Here is a 24,488-nt window from a genome sequence, read left to right as displayed (position 1 = left end):
GTCATCAGCACCAGCTGTAAGGCAGGCGGGAACTGAGTCATTAGAGGAGTAAAGCAGATGCCCACTATCATGCCCAGCCAGTTCAGAGTTTCTCATTAATAGATGAAAATCTATAGAATGTGGGAGGAAACTGCATCACCTGAAGAAAACTCATGTAGACCAGGGGAGAATGTGCAGACACCACCCAGGGAGTTTCTGGGCATGGATTCAAATCCAGGACTCTGGAGTACATTCTGTTTTTAAACAAAATGTCAATAGTATAATATAGTGTATTTCGTCATTATTGGTAAGTACTGTATATAAAATGTTTTTGAATTGGAACTGGCATTTAAATGTGGCATACATCACTAGTTATGTTAGAGTCTAATTCACAGCAGCAGCAGGCATTCTTGTGATTCAAAAGTTCATTTCTTTGCAGTATGTGTGTCATTGTTTAATTGTGAGGTGTTAGCCTTTCCACTCACAACTCTTTGCTGTGTAAAATACACAGATATTTTTCAGAATCTTGGATTTCTCTGTGCCTAACTTATTTTGAGGTTAATCCTATTGCAAAAATAAATGTGCATATTTTTAGCATTATAAAATCCTCCTGAGCTTGTTTTTCTCAAGATACCATCTGATTAAGGTTTACTTCATTCTGAATATTTTTCTCATATTTTGGTTTTTGAGAAATCAGTTTTTTTTTGTTATATACACTCACCTAAAGGATTATTAGGAACACCTGTTCAATTTCTCATTAATGCAATTATCTAATCAACCAATCACATGGCAGTTGCTTCAATGCATTTAGGGGTGTGATCCTGGTCAAGACAATCTCCTGAACTCCAAACTGAATGTCAGAATGGGAAAGAAAGGTGATTTAAGCAATTTTGAGCGTGACATGGTTGTTGGTGCCAGACGGGCCGGTCTTAATATTTCACAAACTGCTCAGTTACTGGGATTTTCACACACAATCATTTCTAGGGTTTACAAAGAATGGTGTGAAAAGGGAAAAACATCCAGTATGCGGCAGTCCTGTGGGCGAAAATGCCTTGTTGATGCTAGAGGTCAGAGGAGAATGGGCCGACTGATTCAAGCTGATAGAAAAGCAACTTTGACTGAAATTACCACTCGTTACAACCGAGGTATGCAGCAAAGCATTTGTGAAGCCACAACACGCACAACCTTGAGGCAGATGGGCTACAACAGCAGAAGACCCCACCGGGTACCACTCATCTCCACTACAAATAGGAAAAAGAGGCTACAATTTGCACAAGCTCACCAAAATTGGACAGTTGAAGACTGGAAAAATGTTGCCTGTTCTGATGAGTCTCGATTTCTGTTGAGAAATTCAAATGGTAGAGTCAGAATTTGGCATAAACAAAATGAGAACATGGATCCATCATGCCTTGTTACCACTGTGCAGGCTGGTGGTGGTGGTGTAATGGTGTGGGGGATGTTTTCTTGGCACACTTTAGGCCCCTTAGTGCCAATTGGGCATCGTTTAAATGCCACGGGCTACCTGAGCATTGTTTCTGACCATGTCCATCCCTTCATGACCACCATGTACCCATCCTCTGATGGTTACTTCCAGCAGGATAATGCACCATGTCACAAAGCTCAAATCATTTCAAATTGGTTTCTTGAACATGACAATGAGTTCACTGTACTAAAATGGCCCCCACAGTCACCAGATCTCAACCCAATAGAGCATCTTTGGGATGTGGTGGAACGGGAGCTTCGTGCCCTGGATGTGCATCCCACAAATCTCCATCAACTGCAAGATGCTATCCTATCAATATGGGCCAACATTTCCAAAGAATGCTTTCAGCACCTTGTTGAATCAATGCCACATAGAATTAAGGCAGTTCTGAAGGCGAAAGAGGGTCAAACACCGTATTAGTATGGTGTTCCTAATAATCCTTTAGGTGAGTGTACATTCTTTGTTATTGATTTGTTGATGTTGTTACTGAGTGCCCAGCACCCTTTCATCTTCAGCTTCCCTTTTGCAGCATTGCCTTTTGTACATGCATCAGTTGTTGACTTGCTAACACCAACATATTTAAAGTACGGGAGCTACAGTAACCTTTTCTCAATCATTAAAAAATAAATACAAATTCAAGTATTTAAAAATTTGTTTGGTTAGATCTTGTTTCCTCTGCCTTTGGTTTATGCTTTTCTTGTATTTAAAAAAAAAAAAACAATGGTTTTGATTAGTGTTTTGCCCCCCAAGCCACTGCCACTTGGTAAAAACGAACGTCTTAGTATTTATTAAAGGTGTCATCATTAGTCACAATTCTCTGCTATTTAATCCTCAACAAACAGATGTATTTGTGGTAGGGCACAGGGAGACAGGTTGTCATCTTTCTGGCGTATCCTTATCCATAGCTGTAGTCTTAAGCTTAAAACAAATATTTGTGCTAAACATTTTTTAAGCCCAAACTTCACCAACATTTTTCATGCAAGAATAAATAAATAACAGATGGTGGATATGATGAAAGGAACCATATAAACTTGTGAATGAGTCCAGCTGAACTTCTGTTTCAGTCACACTGCAGCAACTTAAAGATTTTTTTTATAACAAAACCTTGAGAAAAAGTTTACTTTTGCCACAATTTGAGACAGTTAAAGAAGTCTGTAGTGTCATGAGAAGTAATGAACCCTTTCTACAGGTCTGCAATTGTATCTGTTTTGACCTTTGGTGCGTGGAGATTTTTCTGCCAATGACAAACTACTAGAGAGTATGACGAGTATCACACCTCATACCATAGAATGCGGTTTGGCTTTGTGATTTCATTCTAATATTACAGACTGAAGTGTAAGGCCTTAAAAACCTTAACTAATAGCTCATACCTTGTGCTCTGCTCACACTTCTATCTTGTGAATCACTTAGATCAGTCAAGGCTGGGAACTATCAGGTTTTGCTAGAGAAGGCAATTCAAAAATGCAACACAATACAACACATGTATTTGGTACTGGATGTACCGGTTAAGAACTCACTCAATACAGGAAATAAAATTACAAGTAAAATTGAAAAAAGTATTGACAAAGCAAATGAAAACAAAACACTGCTGGTGCCACCCTACACATGGTGGATCAGTATCCCCTTCCTTTGGCTTGCTGCAATGTTGTGGCTTTTCATTATGCAGGATAAAGTTTGGTTTGCTGTAATCAGTTGCTTATGTATTTTCAAGTCTATTTTTTTGTGAATCGATAATAATGTGGGCTTCATTTGTATTGTAATCCTGCATTGTTCCACTAAATTTGTCCTGGTGCCGACCTTCCTTCATAGTCGAGTCACTTCCATATTGTAATTGTCACAGCCACCAGTAGGCGGAATGCAGATTTAAAAAGATTCTAGTTTGCTTCTTCTTCTTTTGGCTGGTCCTGTTAGGGGTTGCCACAGTGGATCATCTTTTTCCATATACTCCTGTCCTCTGCATCTTGTTCTGTTACACCCATCACCTGCATGTCCACTCACCACATCCCTAAACCTTCTCTAAGCCCTTCCTCTTTTCCTCTTCCCTGGCAGCTCTTTACTTAGCATCCTTCTCCTAATATACTCAGCATCTCTCCTCTGCACATGTCCAAACCAACGCAATCTCGCCTCTCTGACTTTGTCTCCCAACAGTCCAACTTGAGCTGACCCTCTAATGTACTCATTTCTAATCCTATCCATCCTCATCACACCCAGTGCAAATCTTTGCATCTTTAACTCTGCCACCTCCAGTTCTGTTTCCTGCTGTCTGTTCAGTTCCACCGTCTCCAACCCATATAACATAGCTGGTCTCACTACCGTCCTGTAGACCTTCCCTTTCACTCTTGCTGATACCCATCTGTCACAAATTACTCCTGACACTCTTCTCTAACCATTCCACCCTGCCTGCACTCTCTTTTTCACCTCTCTTCCACAATCCCCATTACTCTGTACTGTTGATCCCAAGTATTTAAACTCATCCACCTTCACCAACTCTATTCCTTATTTTTCCACTGACCTCCCTCTCATTCACACACATATATTCTGTCTTGTTCCTACTGACCTCCATTCCTCTGCTGTCTAGAGCATATCTCCACCTTTCCAGGGTCTCCTCAACCTGCTCCCTACTCTTGCTGCAGATCATAATGTCATCAGCAAAGATTCCTGTATGCAATGTATTTAAACAAGAGTCTCTTTAGCATTTTATTTACCCCCAAAACAATTAGCCAAAAGCATTGATTTTTTTTCAAGAAGAAAAATTATTACAACAGAAACATGTAAATACCTTTCCTACTGTTGATGTTTTGGTGTGTGGAGTGTGCACCGCTGTGCTGATTCAGATTTAGTACATGTCCTTCAAGGCCGCCAACTCACAACCTGGCATGGCAATCAGGTCAGTAAAAGTGTGTTACTTTTTCAGCTGGTTGAGCATGAGTGGGTAGAATGTCAGTGCCTGATCCACACAAACAACACCCCTCTTGTTTTATTGTAGATTAGCAAAACACAGGCCTAAGCGAGTTCCTCATTTCCCCAGAGAGGAACTTCAGTTGTGAACAGTGCTTAGGAGACTAGTGTCATTCTGTTTGGTCCCTGCTGAACCTTTATGCCACTGAAGTCACCAGACAGTAGGTGACCAGTAGCTGTCAGTCCTCCCTTCAGAAGACATCATCAGTAAGAAACTGGCCCTCTTCAGGGTCACATTTGATTTAGAAAGGTTGTACCCAAGCTTGCTTACTGGTGTTAAAAATCTGCCACAAGCTGGGATCTTTGGATCTGTGCTTTCCAATTCACTCGCTGCATGAGGCATGCTGACCATATCATTGTATAATTACTACCTTGCTCAGCTTCTGTAATAAGGTGTTGCAATGCAGCAGTCTTTCCATAATACTTTGAAAGGCTTGTTGGAGGGTTTTACTAACATTTAGTCCCCAAGAAAACCTACTGTAATTTTAATCATCTGATCTTTTTCATTACCAACAAATGCTATTTGTTACATATCTCTTCTAGACTAATCGAGGTAGACACCCAGTGCCAAGGGCGCCTATTCCTAAAACAGTACTAATACTTTTCGATATGCTTTGTTTACTTATTTTAATTATTTTCTGCAAATTATCTGTAATACACCCTAACATGGAAGATCCTTCACACAGTCCCATTATAGCTAAAAAACCTGTAACATTCCCTGTAATGTTAACATTAACTGCCAGTAATGGTTTAGTTGACCTGATTCTGGTTAGCATACAAATTTTCCAATGTCTAAAAATACAAGCATTAAATGAAGGTTTTTCTAGTGGACTGCTACTTTTTACAAGTAACCATTAGTCTCCATAGGCAAATTTGCATTCCCCATTTACTTCTATATGTATAGAATCAAGGGGAGTAGATTCAGACAAACTTATCCATTTACACAAAGTGAAAAGATTGGCATCTATATAGTAAGGTGATGTTGAAATATTTGCTGCACAGATGGTTTCTGTCCTAGGTGTATACACTTACACAGGTCCTCTGTTTCCCTAATACCTAGATTATAAAATAGTATTTGCTTCTAAAGAAAACAGAGGAAAGCCAAAGGCCTTGGTATAATCCAATAATTTTGACTCCCTAACCTGAGGGAAGCTGACGCATTTGCAGAGACTTTTGTCAGTTTAGATAGCTCTCCTGTTTCAACACCTATCCCATGCCAAGAGTTGGAGACGTCCTGGAGTGCCTAGGTAGTGCCCAGTTCCTGAATACTCTCAACATGACATAAGGCTATTGGCCGATATCCACTTTGTGAAAGAAAAGACTGCATTTAGCATCCATCAGTGGACAGTGGAAAATCTGCATCCTACCCTTTTGTTTACATGGGGCTCCAGCCAGCTTCCAGCATTTGGTTGACAGACTGCACAGATCCAACAACGCCTATAATGCTGCCTCGATGATGTGGTCTGATGTTCTGCCTGTCCTCCACACCATCCACTATGCTGTTCTCCAAATCACTCCCAAGAAGTGCTATTTTGGGCTGATCAACACCAAGTATTTGGGGTCAAGCTGCAGTATTACAAGGTTGCTGCCATTCATGTCTGGCCCCGACCATAAAACAAAAGGCAAGTGCAAGCTTTCCTGGGTCTTGCCGGGTATTATCAAAGTTTGTATCCTGCTTTTCAGAGAAGGCTGCGCCTTTGACACACTTCACTATATGTGCGGCTGGGGATAATTGTCCTGGCTCCACTAACATACGAGGTGTGGCAGAAAAGTAATGAGACTGATTTTTTATTTACCAAAGTTACCCTTGGGCAGCTACACACCGATGGAGACGTTGTTCCCACTTGTTGGTAGCAGCGCTGGAAGTCTTCAACCGGTATGGTCTTCAGCATGTCCGTTACACTCTTTTGGATGTTTTCTAAAGTCCCGAAATGACGTCCTTTAAGGACATTTTTCAGTTTAGGAAAAAGGAAAAAGTCACACGGACTGAGGTCAGGTGAATAAAGGGGGCTGGGGAACCACAGGAATGCCTTTTGAGGTCAAAAATTCTGTTACGGAGAGGGCAGTTTTTCGGTACCATTTTGGCACAGACCTTTCGCATGTGCAAATGTTCAGTCAAAATTTGATGAACGGTAAATCTGTTCAAATTTAATTGTTCACTCAACATTCTTAATGTTAAACGACGGTCTGATTTCACAAGAGTGTTCACACGTTTGATGTTTTCATTGGTTTTCGAAGTTGAAGTCCTCCCTGAACGGTGTTCATCTTCAACGTGTTTTCTGCCTTCCAAAAGTGATTTGTGCCAGCGAAAAACTTGAGCTCGGGTTAAGATAAAGAATGTTCCCCATAGGCCTGTTTTAACTTTTCAAACGTCACACTTGCCGTTTAATGGCACAACGTTGCTCCAAATTCCGCTGTTCCATTTTGCGTGACGCACAACCAAAAACACAACTTCGCTAATAGCAGTCACAAAAATCACGTAGTTAACGGAAGGAGTTGAAACTCGCACTGAGCTATGCGAGGGTACTGATACACGTGCTCTATCAAGGATAACAGCGCAGGGTTGCCAGATCGCTTGCAGTGTTGCCAGTCTCATTACTTTTCTGCCACACCTCGTAAGTGATACCACTTTGGCAGAAGAAGGGGGCATTTTCACTAACTATCCCTTACAATGGGCAGAGCTTCAGAAGGAAAGTCATTTGTTTTGGGCTGTTCAGAGCCAGTAGTCACATTGTGCCCGATTGCACTTTGTATTTGTTTCACTATTTAATAGGGTCACCTGGTTGGCAACTCAATACTCTTTTATGGTTATTGCTAGTCTGTCTGCCGAATCGCAGAACTTATACATAAATGTTGTGTGTGTTCCTTCCAGTACTATGTATTAAATATTGGTTTACCAGGGAATTTAAACCAGGTTTCCACATTTGGTTGGCAAAAAACAAAACTATAAAAATTAAGGTGGCCAAATGTGATTTAATTCTTTACATATCCCACTCAATATCCTTTTTGTTGTTGATGTTCTACTCATTAGATATTAAAATGTGTCAACTTTGGAATTTAGAATGAATTTTGGAATAAATTTGACAATTGTAATTGTGTTGGGCTGGGCAAAACTCAACAGCAATTTAACAAAGGTGTCTGTGTGGGCTCAAAACTGTCGAAATTAAAGTGGCTCAGCTTCATGTTACCCATGCAGACCCAAATGTGGAATCTGATTTTTTCAAAAAAACTGAATGCTATAATTTTGTTGTTAAATTATGATAAGTAAGTGATTTACATGAGATGTGTGAATAATTAGCTGGCTATAAGCAAACAAGCAGGAAGGAGTGAATAAGTAGCTAGCCAAGTAATTAGCCAAGTTCAGCCTTGCGAATTTTGCCAAAAGGTGAGTTTTTTTCTCTGATTGAGAGGCCACTCATTTTTTATTACACTAAACCCTGGACTGTTACTTGAATCTCAGAGGTACAGATAGCACCGTAAGTCTTTGGACTGCGACACATTTTTCAAAATGTTGGCTCTGTACATCAAGAACATAGGATTGAAATAAACCGATCATTATGTGATTGAAGTTTATGCTTTCAGCTTTAATTTAAGGGGTTTATCAAAAATATTCTATGAGCCGTTTAGGAATGACCACCATTTTCTGGAGGCTCAAAAGTATTTGGACATCTGTCTTCCCAAAGTCAAACTGCAAAGTCCGTCTCAAATGAGGCTATGCTTGGTGACAAGTACCTGTTGTTAAATTACAGAGCTTAAATAGGCATTGTTACTCTGAAAAGTAAATACCTGCATACATCACAAAACAATGGAAAAAATAAAGCGCTTAATCAAGAAGATCTGAAAAGATATGAATGGAATTTAGAGATGAATACATCGACATACATTCCAGTTTGGCCTATGTAATAAAATATAATAGGTGAACTGTGCTGAATGGTTTTAACGTGTCACATCCGACATTTATTTTAAAAAGAGAAAAACAAATATCAATGTATCTAAATGAGTTCACACTTAAAATGTTATAGACAACATATTTACATTTTAGGAAAGTAGCCTTAAGCCATTGCCAGTTTTGTCGATCTCTCACTGACGCTAGGGGATTACGGGCGGAGTTAAACGTTTAACTCGACTCATATTTAACCACGCCCCATACCGAAGGCTAGCGCTAGAGCAAATAGATATTGCTTCAGCCTTGAATAAAATGGGCGGGTGGCGGCGGGGCGGAATAAACATCAATCAAATTCGACTTGAGCGAATCATATTGTTGCTAGTGCCAGACTTCATCGAATCATGTAATTGCCAGTACACATCAATCAAACGTTATAGGGTCTTATGCGCGTGACGCAATTCCTATCCCAGCATTCCCCACAATTTCCGGTTATAGTCATGATTTACAAAGCGTGAGGAAGTATTCTGTTCTAAAGGAGTTCTTGTATATAGTATATTTTTTTGTAAAGTGAGAAAAGAAAAACATGGAAATAGGCACGGAAATCAGTCGGAAAATAAGAGTACGTTTTGCATGTTTCCATTATCATTGTGGTTTTAGGAAATGTTTAAACTGGAAATGGCCGTTTTCCCACTGATGTGCTCTACATAACGCCAATCAGTAATTCACGTTTAGCGATTAGTTATGTATAATCAAGTCTAGTTTGTCTGAATGACTGTTATTTCCAGTATATTAGTAATCGGTTTACATTTTCTGTTGAACTAGGTCTCTCACACTATTTGCATTAGACTTTTCGCCGCTATTTGTGTTTCCTTATTTATTCAGAATACTGTTAAGTACAAAAGTACAGTAGACAGTTGTCACGGACATAGTGAAATAATTTCGAAAATTCAGTAGTTAAGATTTGATTTGGAAAATAAAGGAGTTTTTCAAACCTCATTGTTGTCAAGATACAGACCACCGATACAAATTATTTTATTTGCATGTGATGGTTATAGAAGTGTTTGTTTTTTCTTTGCTTTGTTTTAAGTAGATTTTTGTCCGGTTGTAATATTTATAATTGGCGAGATATCAATTACTTCGATACAATGAGAGCATGTTATTTTAGAAGATGAAATTCCTTTTTCACTTTACGTTTGTAAAATTACTTTTGATCTAGTTTGTCTATAGTGTACGGTATTTTCAGTTTAACAGCCTATGAAATGTGCCTCGAGTGCACGTGTACATCTTGGTGTATTGCTAGTGTCACTGCCGGCTCGCAGCCTCAGGTTCCAAGTTTTGATCTCAGGCTAAGGTGCCCCCTTCTGTGTATGTGCTTATTTAAGTTATTTGTCAATTCAGATTTCAACAAATGAGGATGCATTTCAGATGGAACAGTTAATGGCATGTACAAAATAGGCTCCAGCTCTCCATGGTGACTGGGAAAAAAACGCAAGTCAAGAAAGTGAATTCAGTAGAACAGTTGATTACTTAATGGATTACTGTTTCTGTGCTCTTGTAGAAGTGGAAGGCTGTCACCAGTTTCTGTAACATCTGTTTAAAGATCACATGCCCAGGTCTGGGTTGTGGTATTTATAGCCCAATTTGTCCGCAGAAAACATGGTCATCATTACATCACGTTATAATCTGCTTTTAAAGATATTACCATCCTTGTTAATTGTACTAAGATACTGAAAAGGTCTTTTCTCATCTAATTACACACTCCCTTTTCCAATAAAGTAGTTCATATTTCAAAGCAGTTAGAAAATTATACTGTACAGTATAGCTTTTAATTCTATTAAATGCTTCATAATATAGCCCACTTGTATAGAATACTAATAGGCTAATTAGTCTTCAATTGCTAATTTTAGAAATGTATTATTATTTTGAAAATAAGTTTCAAAGTTGTATAACCATAATAATAATATTTTATAATAATAAGTTCTGTTAGACTCTTCAGTTTATTATGAGAGTTGCCATGTTTTACTGATTTTTTTTTTTTAGTATGGATTTATTTTATTGTAGTCAAACAATAACCTCATGCATTTACTACACTCCTTTTTTATTTTGTAAGTTAATCTCTGTCAACTTTACACCAATTATAAATAACAGCATGTGCATCCCCTTCTTTCACCAGTCTTAATCCTGTACTGGTAGTCGCTTTTCCAGTAACTACTTGGCTATTCTCAGAGCCCTCAATTCAGGGGCTAACAGCACTCTTGATTAACAGCATTGTCTTACTGTACATTTTGAGCTCCTGGAAGTGTTTTTTACTGATTCTTACTTAGACTTAATTAAGTAAATAACAGTTGTTTAAAACATACTTTGCATATGCAAGGAAGCAGAATATTACTCCGCTCTGCAATAGGAAGCAGGATATTTCAAGTTAACCACAGAATATGTGGTTAATATTTTGACTTAGGTATAGAAAGCATTGCAGAATTTTTGGGTAACCCTTGCAGAATTCTATGATACTGTTACAAAATATACATTAAATGGCTTTTTTCACTTTTACACAGTTTGCATGAATATTGCATCACACATAATATATATTTTGGTAACATCAATTTAAAAACAGTGGTTATTGTTCTGGCATGTAGTAATTTCAAAATATATTTTAATTGTATACAGCAGAAAAACAACTCAAATGTTAATTATAATCTAATTTGTCTGTTATTCTTAGGCTGCTATTAAAGGAAAATTGCAAGAACTAGGTGCATATGTTGGTGAGTTGTTTCTTTTTGTGTTTGTTCACATTGTCATACTCTACATCTAGCTGTAGTAAATGTCTACATTTCTTATTATTTATTTTGTTTGCTGTCTTAGATGAGGAGTTGCCTGATTATATCATGGTAATGGTAGCCAACAAGAAAAGCGCACAACAAATGGCTGATGATCTTTCCTTGTTTCTGGGCAGCAATACTTTAAAGTTCACCATCTGGTAAGTTATATGCAATAAGAACTCCTTTTTGTTATCCTCCAGGTTCCAGCCAATCCCAATTGTTCTCTCATTTCCCTTAAACCAAAAATATATTTTCAAATGATTTGGATCACTTATTTATTACATGGTTACACTGTTTACATGAAAACTTGAAAGCAACTGTTTTTCTTTTCAGGCTGCATGGAGTACTGGAGAAGCTGCGCACTGTAGCTGTTGGTGAGTTATCATTGAGCTTTTGTTTTAAATACTCTATTTAGGTTGTGTTGGTGTTATTGAAAGTGACATTTTCTGACTCCCAAATTCATTTTTAAAATCCCACAAGTTAGTTAAAGGGACTTAACTTTGTTTTCCTTGCTACAGAAGTGTAGTCACAGAGTCCATACATCCCTTGTGTCTTTTAACATGGCAGCAAAGCAGGATGTCTAAAAGCTGTAAGGAGAGTGAACAGTGGATCAATGTCATTTAGTTAATTGTTATTGTCTTTGCCAGGAATTAATTAGATATATCATCTTAATTAGATATATCATCTTTACATCTTGCCTGAAGAACGGGCCTGAGTCGTGTCGAAAGCTGGCATATTGTAATCTTTTCAGTTAGCCATTAAAAGGTGTCATTTTGCTTGACTTCTCACTACATCCATAATGGCTAACACGGTACAACACCCTAGTACTACTTAGATATATCATTAATACAGATAAAATTCTGTTACAACAAAATCTTCATTACAACAATTTTTATGGTCCCGACAGCTTCCCCATTTGACACGAGTCTATAGAAATCTCGTTACTATGAAATACATTCAGCAGATACTTTCATTACAACAAAGTGACCTCGAAATGCTTGAATGAATCATCCACAGATCAGTTGTGCACGATCCCCAAACAGGAACATTGTAATTTTTATTTTCTTTCTTCGAACTTTTCTTGTACTCTTTTTTTGACATTTTTGTTTCCAGAGGTTTTCGGTGAAACTTTTTGCTTATTGCTCGTCAACATCCATTGGAATTTAACTCACTGTCACCCTCCTATAGAAATGGCAGACACGAAAAAATGAAAACAGTTCATATTAGAGAGAAAAAAAAAACTTAAAATTTTTACAGCTCTCGATTGCGGCAAAAAGAAAAAAAGACGTTGCCAGTGAATTTGGAATTTCGCCATTGACACTGCCAACATTCTTGAAAGACCGGGCAAAAAAAGAAGAAAAATCTCATGTTGCAGACGTATGTGAAAAAGCCGTTTTTATGTGGTTCAGTGATGCTCGTTCAAGAAACATTCCTATTAATGTGGCACTCTTTCAAGAACATGTGAGGTTTGTAAATTCTCTTGGGACCTCCGTCAACGGGACAACACTCCGAAGAGCGTCCCGAAGTGCGATCTCCGCGTTTGTACGGGGCAACAGCAGGCTCACAGATATGCTGCGTCTCTCCGCCAATGTAAATAGAAAAGATCTTGATGGGTGATGCAAGGTTAGGAGCACGTAAATTGTAAATGCAGATAACAAGATTACTGATCTGACCATGACCCTGCCTGACTGCTGTGTCTGTGTATAGCAGAGTGGCAGATCACGCTACAATAAATAACTGTGCCGTTCATGTTTCAAGCTGAATAAAGCTGGTTTTGCTAAAGTACTGAGACAAAGCCTCTTGTTTTGGAGTGCAAGACAGGGACTTATAGCGCGACCCCAATCTTTTATGATATGCTTTTATGGCGCTTCACTGAAGCACTGTGAGCCTGCTATTGCCCTGCCCCAGCAACGGACAAATAATCTTCCACAGACGCTGCAATCACGCTTCGAGACGCACTTGAGCGTGTCGTTCCCATTGGGTGGGGAGTGTGGGGATCCCAAAAGTGCTCAGAAACCTCACAATATGAAGAAGCAGAAAAAGATGATTCAGCTTCTGATTGATAACTGTGCTGCCCACAACATGCTTCCACATTTAGATAATGTTCGTGTTGAATTCCTCCCACCCAGTTGCACAGCAGTGTTTCAGCCATTGGATTTGAGCATTATTCGCACCCTGAAAGTGTATTATCGCAAGGAAATGCTGAGAAAAAACCTGTAGACAGGAGAAGATTAAAATTAACGTGAAAGAAGCTGTTGAAATGATTGCAAACCCCTGCACGCAAGTTAAAGAAAGCACTATAGTAACAAATACAGAATCTCATTACAACAAAATATTTTTTAGGTCCCTGGGAGTTCGTTGTAATGGAATTTTACCTGTACTTCCACTTTATTTTATTTACTTTTCTCTGTGGATCACGATTCCTGTTAGAGGTATTTCAAGGCTTGAACCAGTTTTTAATCCTGCCGTGAGATAATTGGCATAATTGTGCTATGACATTTTAAAAGACATCACAATACAATTTATTACTCACTGGGATTTTAGAAATAATGTAATGAATCTTTGTGAGATATTTCTTGACATTTGTTTGCTTACATTCCACTTCACCACCATTATTACCAGATTTAGTCTTTGGGCAAAATGTGTAGAAAATCTTGCTAAAAATAAGTGTGAAGGATAACAAGACCAACAATGAGCCATGCAGGACAAAATCCCTCAAAGTTGTGCTTATCCTTTTTTAATTAGTAGTTTCACCCGTATATTAGAAAGATCAAGTTTGCCATCTGATGAAGCACTCGGACTTCAGTTCACTATTCAGAACTGAGTCAGGACAGCACGATGATGATGATGTACAAAAACAAAACATGAAAGAGTACTGACACAGACAAAGATTTGTCACTTGCATAATAGGCATGTTATTAGGCATCACAAAGTGGAGAAATCAGGGAACCAACACAAAACCTAAATAACAAGAGTAAGATAAAGTTGCTAGTAGTGAAATGTTAAACTTTTATTACTACATTGAAAAAAAGTTTGTGAATTGTTTTATTCTGTTTTGGTATAGGGAAATGAAAATGTGATGGTTCTAATATATGAAACATTAAACTCTTTATTTTCTCTTTTGCAAAAGAGAATAGCCCAGTGTAAGAAATAATTGGGGCAAAGGGCAAAAATGCCTGCAAATTAAAAGGTTTTTTATATCTAAATGCAAGGACGGGGCAAACAATTCCCACAAAATTCTGTGTAACAATAGTAAAAATGCAATAGCTGGGACTGTCATTATTGTACTGTAAATTGGCTCTGATTCCAGTTTTTATGGGGGCTGCTACTTTTGTAAAATGGTCTTTTGAAAACAAGGAACAATACCACCATCACAATGGCCATGAACTATTGAACAGGCCTGTTTACCAACCATTGCAAAATGAAAATTAGACTGAATCAAAATAGAAATTTTAGTTAATAAAATGCATTGTATACTGTACTTTGCAATATAACTTGCTGAGCTTTCTCTTACAGTAGCAGCATCGCTAGTAAAAAATATTTGTCTTTCCATCATCAGTGATGGTTTGCCTGCATAGTGATGATTACATTTTCTAAAGATGGTTTATGAATATGTTTCTTTTGATAACTAACAGGCCAGCTGATTTTAGCTTAAACGTTGCGGTAGCAAACCACTTTGGAAGCTTATCTGTGATAGTGGTGCTGGAAGTGTAGTCTGCAAGACGACAATCATCTCATCAGAGCAAAGCAACTTTAAAATTACTCAGATATGTCAGTCCATTAAATTTGTAGTTGTGCTCATACGTTTACATACCTTGGCAGAATTTGTGAAATATTGGCGATTGTTTGAAAAATATAAGTAATCTTTCCGTTTGATTAGGGAGTTTGTTTGCTCAGGTGAAGCAATTTATTATCATATTATAGTGTCTGCCTTTTTTAAATCATAAAGATAAATAAATTCACCCAAATGGGCCCGATCAAAAATGTACATATCCTTGAATGTTGGGGATGATATTATACACACAAGTCGGCACACACAGGTTCACGTTAAGGATGATTTAGCGAGAGTGTCTACACCAGTAACTTCTTTGATTGTAATCAGTGTCCGTTTATAAATCATTCATTTAAATTCATGTAGAGCTGCACTGAATTTGTCGGATACTGAGCCTGTTGAGGGACCTGTAAGAAAATGTTGTTGAATTATATAAATCAGGAAAAGGATATAAAAAGATATCCTGAGATTTCAAAATGCCTGTCAGTAATGTTCACACTCTGATAAAACGTGGAAAGTTAGGAGTTCTGTTGTTACTAAGCCACAGTCAGATGGACCAATCAAGATTTCAGCCACAACTCTTAAGATTCATTTGTCAAGATGTCAAGAAAAACCTACAAACCACTTCAGCTGAAATACAGGCTTCTCTGCAAACAAGTGGTTTTACTGTTTTAAGATGCACAATAAGGAGGTACTTGAACCAAAATGGGCTGCACCGTTCAGTGCCACAAAACTGCCGGCTTACAATATGCCAAACAGCATCTGGACAAGCCTCAACATTTCTGGAACAAAGTCCTTCGGAGTGATGAGATCAAGATTGAACTTTATGGTCACAACCATAAATGCAAGTCCCATGACAAAAAGTACACCATCCCTACTGTGAAGCATGATGGTGGATCTGTGATGTTGTGGGGTTGTGTGAGCTACAGCGGGCACAGGTAACTTAATGAAAATTGATGGCAAGATTAATGCAGCATGTTACGAGAAAATATTGGAGGACCACTTGCATTCATCATTCCAGAAGCTTTGCATGGGATGCACTTGGATCTTCCTACATGACAGTGATCCAGAACACAAGGCCAAGTTGACCCTTCAGTGGCTACAGCAGAAAAAGTGAAGGTGCTTTAATGGGTGTCACAATCTCCAGACCTCAGTATCAATCATGAGCCACTTTTTGGAGATCTCAAGCTTGCATTTCATGCAAGACAACCCAGAAATTCAAGAGACCTGGAGGCTTTTTACCAAGAGGAATGGTCAGCTCTACTTGAAAATCAAGGGTGTCATTCCCAACTATCACAAAAGACTGCATGCCATCATTGATGCTAAAGGGGGAAAATACACAGAACTAAGGGTATGCAAACATTTGAACAAGGACCATATCACTATTTTTCTTATTACTATGTTTTGTTTAATTGTAATTTAATTTGGATTCCATTAAAAGTAAATGAAATGTGTTTTGCCTGATCAGTCACCTTTTCTTTGAAGCATCATACACATCTTACAAATTCTGCTAGGGTATACAGATTTATGAACAAAATTGTATTTATAGGTTACAATACTAGGATGTTATCCAACATCCACATTATGAAATTATCTTATTTCCAAAAGAAGTGAATCTGAAACTATCACCATTGACCACATCATCCAACTTTCTTATAAGCAGTAGAGCGTGTGTTGCTTCAGTTGCTGAGCAGGGTCATGTAGAGAAGATTCAAAATGAGCCAAGAGGATTAATGAACAAGTGAGCACAGCATTAATGAACAACAAAAAAACAGCTTGCATGCCTCTTTTAACATTTGTTTTACACACAGGCTCACTTCTGGCAAAACTCAGCATTACTGTCATTCTTCTCGTAAGCTGTACCCTACTGTATTGCTGGTAATATATACATACATATGCTCTAGTGGCCTGTTGTGATCTCCTTGTCTCTTTTGCTTGCTCTACAATTTTTCAGATTCCTTCTCTGTCCAGTCCAAAATTTATAGGTCACTAAGTATGGATGTCTTTAAAATTCTTCTTAATATCAACATGGGGATTACCTATGGCCATTGGAGTCCCAGTAACGTGTGCATTAGTGCTGTCCGGCTGTCTCATGTTACATATTATTTTCATGACCAAGGAGTTGTTGATCACTGGCTCAAATTTGGAACTTTAAAGTGCAAATTCAGCAACATTGGATTCAAACTTTGTTATTTTACACATAAATACCCTTTAGTAAAACAAAATGTAAAAATTATAATACAGAATTACCCTAATAAGTAGCTTTTGGCTGTTGTATCTTTGACTTTAGCAAAAAAAAATTCCTGAAAAAAAATCTCTGAAATATTTTTCATTTTTGATGGAAGAGAAGTGATAGTGTTGTACCATGAAAAGATGTTGAATTATTTTATAAATAAGAGTTGTCTTTGTGAGAGAGAAAAAAATTAACCATTGTAGTTTCCAATGACTAGGACTGTAAAGCTGTTCTTATTCTGTTCTTTAATAATACTTTACTCAGACTGCAGACCAATCTTTGTGTACCAAACAATTTAAAGTTTGAATATATTTACCTTTTGTTTTCTCTTTGCTATCATTACCTCTACTGTAATGATACATTTTCTTTTATCTACCATTTTGTAAAAGCTTGGGCAGGGAAAAGCTTAATGTAATGATAATGCCAGCAGCAAAAGAAAAGGTAGCAGTTGCATTATGACTATGAAACTACTGAGGCAACATTATTATGTTATTTCACTAAATCTATCTATCTGTCTATCTGTCTATCTATCTGTCTATCTATCTAAATTTGGAATAGCTCAAGAAAATATCAAACATACAAGGTTACATTTTTTTGTACCATGCATTGTTTTTATATTGTTTTGTATGTATTTCAATGTACAGAAACATCAAGCCTGAAGCCCCAGACTGTCTACGCAGATATTGGCACTATGTCTTTCCCAGGAAAAGCTAGAGTGGTTGCTGAAGGGAATATTGACAGGCGAGAAGATTGGATGTTGCCAGTTTCCAGCTCTTCTGCTGACAGAACTGATGCCCGTGTTTCCACAAGTTCATCACTAGAGTATAGAATTTCATGTGGCGGGTAGGAATATGTCACAAATAATAAAGGGTATTTTAGTTTTACAAAATTGTGTCAAAACATATATAATTGATAGTCACAAGAAGTTAATGATCGAATATTACATATTTGTGTGTGGCAAAAGTATGTGAACCTCTAGGATTAGCAGTTAGTTTGAAGGTGAAATTCGAGTCAGGTGTTTTCAATCAATGGGATGACAATCAGGTATGAGTGGGCACCCTGTGTTACTTAAAGAACAGGGATCTATCAAAGTCTGCTCTTCACAACACATGTTTGTGGAAGTGTATCATGGCACGAACAAAGGAGATTTCTGAGGACCTCAGAAAGAGTTGTTGATTCTCATCAGGCTGGAAAAGGTTATAAAACCATCTCTAAAGAGTTTGGACTCCAGCAATCCACAGTCAGATGGATTGTGTAGAAATGGAGGAAATTCAAGACCATTGTTACCCTCCCCAGGAGTGGTCGACCAACAAAGATCACTCCAAGAGCAAGGCGTGTAATAGTCGACGATGTCACAAAGGACCCCAGGGTAATTTCTAAGTAACTGAAAGCCTCTCTCACATTGGCTAATGTTCATGTTCGTGAGTCCACCATCAGGAGAACACTGAACAACAATGGTGTGCATAGCAGGATTGCAAGGAGAAAGCCACTGCTCTCCAAAAAAACATTGGTGCTCAACTGCAGTTTGCTAAAGATCACGTGGACAAACCCGAAGGCTATTGGAAGAATGTTTTGTGGACAGATGATACCACAATAGAATTTTTTGGTTTAAATGAAAAGCGTTATGTTTGGAGAAAGGAAAACACTGCATTCCAGCATAAGAACCTTATCCCATCTGTGAAACATGGTGCTGGTAGTATTGTGGTTTGGGCCTGTTTTGCTGCATCTGGGCCAGGAACTGAATCTCAAGAGAAGGTGGGTCATGCAGCAAGGCAACAACCCTAAGCACACAAGTCGTTCTACCAAAGAATGGTTAAAGAAGAATACAGTTAATGTTTTGGAATGGCCAAGTCAAAGTCCTGACCTTAATCCAATTGAAATGTTGTGGAAGGACCTGAAGCGAGCAGTTAATTTGAGGAAACCCACCAACATCCCAGAGTTGAAGCTGTTCTGTACGGAGGAATGGGCTAAAATTCCTCCAAGCCGGTGTGCAGGAATGATCAAAGATTACCGGAAACGTTTAGTTGCAGTTATTGCTTCAAAGGGGGGTTACACCAGATACTGAAGCAAAGATTCACATACTTTTGCCACTCACAAATATGTCATATTCAATCATTTTCCTTAATAAATAAATGACCAAGTATAATATTTTTGTCTCATTTGTTTATTTGGTTTCTCTTTATCTACTTTTAGGACTTGAGTGAAAATCTGATGATGTTTTAGGTCATATTAAAGCAGAAATATAGAAAATTCTAAAGGGTTCACAAACTTTCAAGCACAACTGTATATGACATGTGCTTTTACCACGTTCATCAAATTTTAACAGTTATACCAATGAATATTAGATTGGCTTCATATGCCAAACAAATAACACAAATTTAGCATTTTAATATTTGTATTTGGAAGTGAAGTATGCCATTTCCCCATCCAGCTAACTGGCATTATCTCAGTGCTTTGTGCCTCGAAGCACTAAATAGATTTTATTTTGTTATTAGCAAATGAAGCAGCTCATTACATTGCCAGTGTATAGAAACTAAATAGACACTTCATCTTTACTAACTACAACTGTTGTTAGCAGTGCCAGTGTACACAGGCCTATAACAGGTTTTCCTGTGACCCTGAACTGTATAAACTGGTTAGAAAACAGATAGATGCTTAAATGGAAATAAGTTGACTTGTTTGTGGTAATCTGAGAATGAATGCAGGGACTGTGTAAGACACGGCATTAAAAAAGGACCATCATTTTGTCTTCTCGTACAACTTAGTGACACTGCAAGTTAAACAATTAAAACTCACATCTGATCGCTCACATCATAGCACTCTCAAAACACCCAGTATTTTATTTCTAAACTAACACCGTAATGTGGTAAAAGTGTGTGTGTGTGTTTTTTTTTTTGCCTTTTGTATAATAATAAGCACAATTCGTGGAATCACATGCAGAAATTCTCCTGCCTTGAACATAAAGCACTTTCAGACATGAATTTGCTCTTTTTCTTTTTGATATGTTAATGTGGTGCTATATCATATCCTCGCAAACTGTGAGCCATTTTTGTGAATAAGTATTCCAACAAGTAAGTAGCTAACTTCAGCGTTATGTTTTTACTCTTGCTGTTCTCACTTTATCTGGTGTCGTTATGTTTTCAGATCTTTGGTTTCGACTTTGTACTGAAGTATCGGTTCTTGTGACATCCCTATACACATGCCATGGTATTTGTTTTGTAGTTTTCCTGCAGTCCTGACAAAGATGTTGCATTTTTAACATACGTGTATAAATCAGATCATATTTGCTGGTGGTTTAATATACCGTCTGTGTTTTTTAAACCATAATACAAAGTTAATAGGCCATTTTAAAAACAACCTATAAATTGTAATTTTCCTGCTACCCTGCAAACCCTGCTGGTGATAAAGTGGGTTTGAAAATGGTTGGATGGATGGATAGTTTTTTATTTACTGATGCCTACATTTCTAAATCATAATATACGATGAATAGGCATTGTTGAGGTATAAATAAAAAGCATTAATTGCCAACATACAGAATATGTTGCTACAGATATTTTTGATAATAAAAGCTGCTCACTACTCACTCAATATACTTTTTAAATTAAACATAAAATGATTAAGTCATTGAGAATAATAAAAAGTGTAAAACTAATTTAAAAAATGCAGAATTAATTGCTGTAGTTTTTTATAACTTCATTACAGAAGCCACTTTGTTATCCTCTGGATTCAGCAATGGAGTATTTACATGAGCAATATTCACATTTAACATGAGTGAAAATGCAAAAGCTTTTTCACTCCACATGTAACAATCAAGTAAGCAGAAAAGACTAACAGAATTCTGCAGGACAGTGGCAACAGTGAGGAAAGCCACAGGAGGGAGGCCAGCCATGATACCTGTGCAGTGCCTTTAGTGACGTGAGTGAAGTCGACCTATCTTCTCCATGATGAGACTATCAGATCTTTGCCAGTATGGCATTTCACCTTCTTTTCACTATTACTTATTGGGTCGTTACGAGTAGCCTATTCCCATTCTAACTATAGCTGTGCTGTGCTGGGCCACGCAGATAAATGCAAGTGAGCACCAAACCCTAAATTACTGTGTGTGTGTGGGGAATCCATCCGATCTGGATCTGGATACAGTACAGACAGTGGAGACATATTCCAGCTACACTATATACAGATGCCATATATATATATATATATATATATATATATATATATATATATATATCTCCATCCATTATCCAACCTGCAATATCCTAACTACAGGGTCAAGGGGGTCTGCTGGAGCCAATCCCAACCAACACTGGGCACAAGGCAGGAAACAAACCCTGGGCAGGGTGCCTGCCCACCGCAGGGCACACACACAACCACATACCAAGCATACACTAGGCACAATTTAGGATCGCCAGTGCACCTAACCTGCATGTCTTTGAACTGTGGGAGGAAACCGGAAAACCAAGGAGGAAACCCACACAGACACGGGGAGAACATGCAAACTCCACGCAGGGAGGACCTGGGAAGCGAACCCGGGTCTCCTAACTGCGAGGCAGCAGCGCTACCACCGTGCCACCCATATATGAAACTGAATTTAAAGCGGGTCTTTGAGAAAACTAATACTCATTACAGACTGTATGTAATATGTTTTGAATATTGATGAAGAAGACACTTTAAAAAGATTCCTGGGCCGGATGTGGCCTTTGGGCCTTAATTTTGACAGCCCTGTTGTAGCTTGATTTTTAGTGATATAATTATTTTGCTGGCATTTTATAATCATGTTTAGTCATTTTGCGGCTCCCCTGAAAGTTTGCTCCAGCTGAGGACCACTGCTTTAAAGGATTTCTACAGAGCAGACATATTGTAGTGGCCAGAGTTTCTGTATAATTTTTAAGCCCCACATGTTTGTCTCCCAGCTGCATTCACACTCACGTCACTCAGATTACAAGACAGAGAAGTTACTGTAGAGCTAAAGTTAACTTTTAACATTCTTGTTATGTACACAATCCGCTTACACCATTTACACAGCCCCCAGTCACTATGCTGTTTTATTATAAATGCTTACATTTTATTTTAACTTGCTTTACCTGCACAAATGATAGCTAGGAAGTGCAGTATGCATATGCACAGCTTACATTTTATTTTTTATTCATAAAACCGATTAGCAATTTGCAAGTTATTTGTTAATCTGCCAATTATGCATAATGAGCAAAAACCACCCAGTTCTGATCCGCTGTCAAAAAACCACTAACTTCACTTTGTTCAAAATATGTAGAGGAGGTAAAATATTTCTTCTTTGCTATCCATATCATCACACCTCTCTAGATGCTAACACCCAACGTGCTTGATCAAAACAAACTGCATTCAACCTGGATTTCTTGTTTGGACATGAAAAGCAGTGTAGCGTATTGTGACATACATCCTTTTGTTGGTTTGCAACCATGACTCTTAAGGCAAGATAGTATAGCTTGCACCAGAGGTGTATGAATGAAAGTCAAAATTAAGGAAAAGATGTGGCTGTAGCATTCGAGTACAACTGCATTAGTGAAAGCTCAGGAAGAGTTCAAGGAGGGAAGGAGGGTGGATCATGTTTCACTAATATGCTAGAGTTGTGTTTTGACCTAGAAAGCGAGCAAAGGCTTCATCTCAGCTTCTGTTATTTTGCAAAAGTTAGTGTAATGTAGGTTTAACAAGCTGTGTTTTACTAATCGGCTTGTTCTGTTTAAAATTGTTCTCGTTTTTTTACCCAATGTTTATAGCTTTCAGTTCAGCCACTGGAAACTCTAGGAAAATTGCTTAGATGGAAAAAGTTTATTTTCTCCAAATGTGTTGGTAAAATATTTAAAAACCTTTAGTACTATTGCTGTTTTTTGTCTTTCTAAAAAAAATAAATGTGATTTAATGCCATTTGTAAAGTCTGACTTCACCATAATCTAAAAATAGCAGATTTAACTTATTTTTTAAACGTGTGGTGCAACAGAGATGAACTACTTGCAGATTAATAATTGGTGCATTGATGTTGGTTTTCCTGCTTATTATACATTTTTCTTTTCCCAAAAACAGATCTCCAAATGAAAAGAACATCCATCGATTAATGTCCACAGTCAAGCCTCTGATGGAATCCTCACCAGCTGAAGCAGTGATTGATATTAAACCAGAACTTGATGATGATCTTATTGATGAGGACCTCAGCGCTCTTTCTGATGTTGCTACTTTACAAGGGGCAAAAAAAAAGCCTTTAGTCACTTTAACATACGGTTCTTCTCATCCTGCAACAGAAACCTACAGAGTTCCAGACAGTTGCCAGTATTTTTGCAACACATCAGAAAATAAATTACAGACCCCTACCCGAACAACCGAGTGTGCCTTGTATGACATCAGACCCATAGAGGTTGTTAGGACTTCCAGGACTATCCCAGGAGCATTTAGCAAGTTTTCAGAAAACTATGAACAGAGTAGCAGACCCAGGGTTAATGCTGAGAGAATTAATATTGATGTAAGTATCAAACTGACTTGCTTGCGATTTTATAAGTAATTTATGGTTTATAGGCCCACAGGTACACCTTTTGTTATCCAACTGCTACTATTAGACTACAGTAAGTGACTATAAAATTATAAAATAATTTGTATTTCATGTGAACTCACAATTCATGAATAATGGACACTTTAAAGATTATCATTTTCTTACTTATAAACCTTTCTGTTGTTAGCTTGTTATCTCCATATTTAAGGAAACTCTTAACATAATCTTTGCCACCTCAAGAGCATTGGCAAGGTTTAACATCTCTTCAGAAAAATCTTACAAAAAAATCCAGTATTGCAAAACATCATCATTTTGTTTGTACATTTTCAAAATAAAAGTTGCAATGCAGGACATTTTGGGTTTTCCCAAACAAACAGCTATTTAAAGAAAGCTAAACTTGATCAGCTTAAACAATAAATTTGATTAAAATATTTTAATATGTTTTTCCTTTATCTAAAGTAATAGAAAGAAATTAAATTCCAGTTGAGTCTCTCCGAAAGTTCTTTATGGAAATTACATTATTAACAGTTTGTTGGTATTTTTCAAGTCAAATTTATTTTTTCGCATTCATGGTATACCTGTACATTAATTTGTCATTGGAAATTGTGCCCTTGAGTGAAGTATATGATCATAAAACAGCTTTCTGTAGGTCACACCTTAACACTATAAGTAATATAGTTTATTTGATTTCATAATACATATTTAAATAATAAAAATGAACTAAGAAAAATGACAGTTTGGTGAAAATTGTAAAATATGGCAACTTTACTGGACAGCAGTGCTCTGCAGTTTTTGATCATCAACATATATAGAAATTCAGTTTGCAGATGCATTGAAT

General features: G+C 37.6%; 1 protein-coding gene across 1 annotated transcript in view; it reads left to right on the top strand.

Moving 5' to 3' along the window:
- The first annotated feature begins 8,789 nt into the window (after positions 1-8,789).
- zc3h14 (zinc finger CCCH-type containing 14) overlaps positions 8,790-24,488 on the top strand; it is a 47,696-nt gene continuing 31,997 nt past the window's right edge. Inside the window, exons 1-6 of the mRNA XM_039742331.1 lie at positions 8,790-8,925; positions 11,026-11,068; positions 11,169-11,283; positions 11,459-11,499; positions 17,775-17,973; positions 23,191-23,623. Coding sequence (XP_039598265.1) covers positions 8,890-8,925; positions 11,026-11,068; positions 11,169-11,283; positions 11,459-11,499; positions 17,775-17,973; positions 23,191-23,623 — 867 coding nt within the window. The 5' untranslated portion in view covers positions 8,790-8,889. The remainder of the gene's footprint in view (positions 8,926-11,025; positions 11,069-11,168; positions 11,284-11,458; positions 11,500-17,774; positions 17,974-23,190; positions 23,624-24,488) is intronic.

The sequence above is a fragment of the Polypterus senegalus genome, chromosome 18 (genome assembly GCF_016835505.1).
Source record: "Polypterus senegalus isolate Bchr_013 chromosome 18, ASM1683550v1, whole genome shotgun sequence".
Classification (NCBI taxonomy): Eukaryota; Metazoa; Chordata; class Cladistia; order Polypteriformes; family Polypteridae; genus Polypterus; species Polypterus senegalus.
This window is presented reverse-complemented; position numbering and strand designations above follow the sequence as displayed.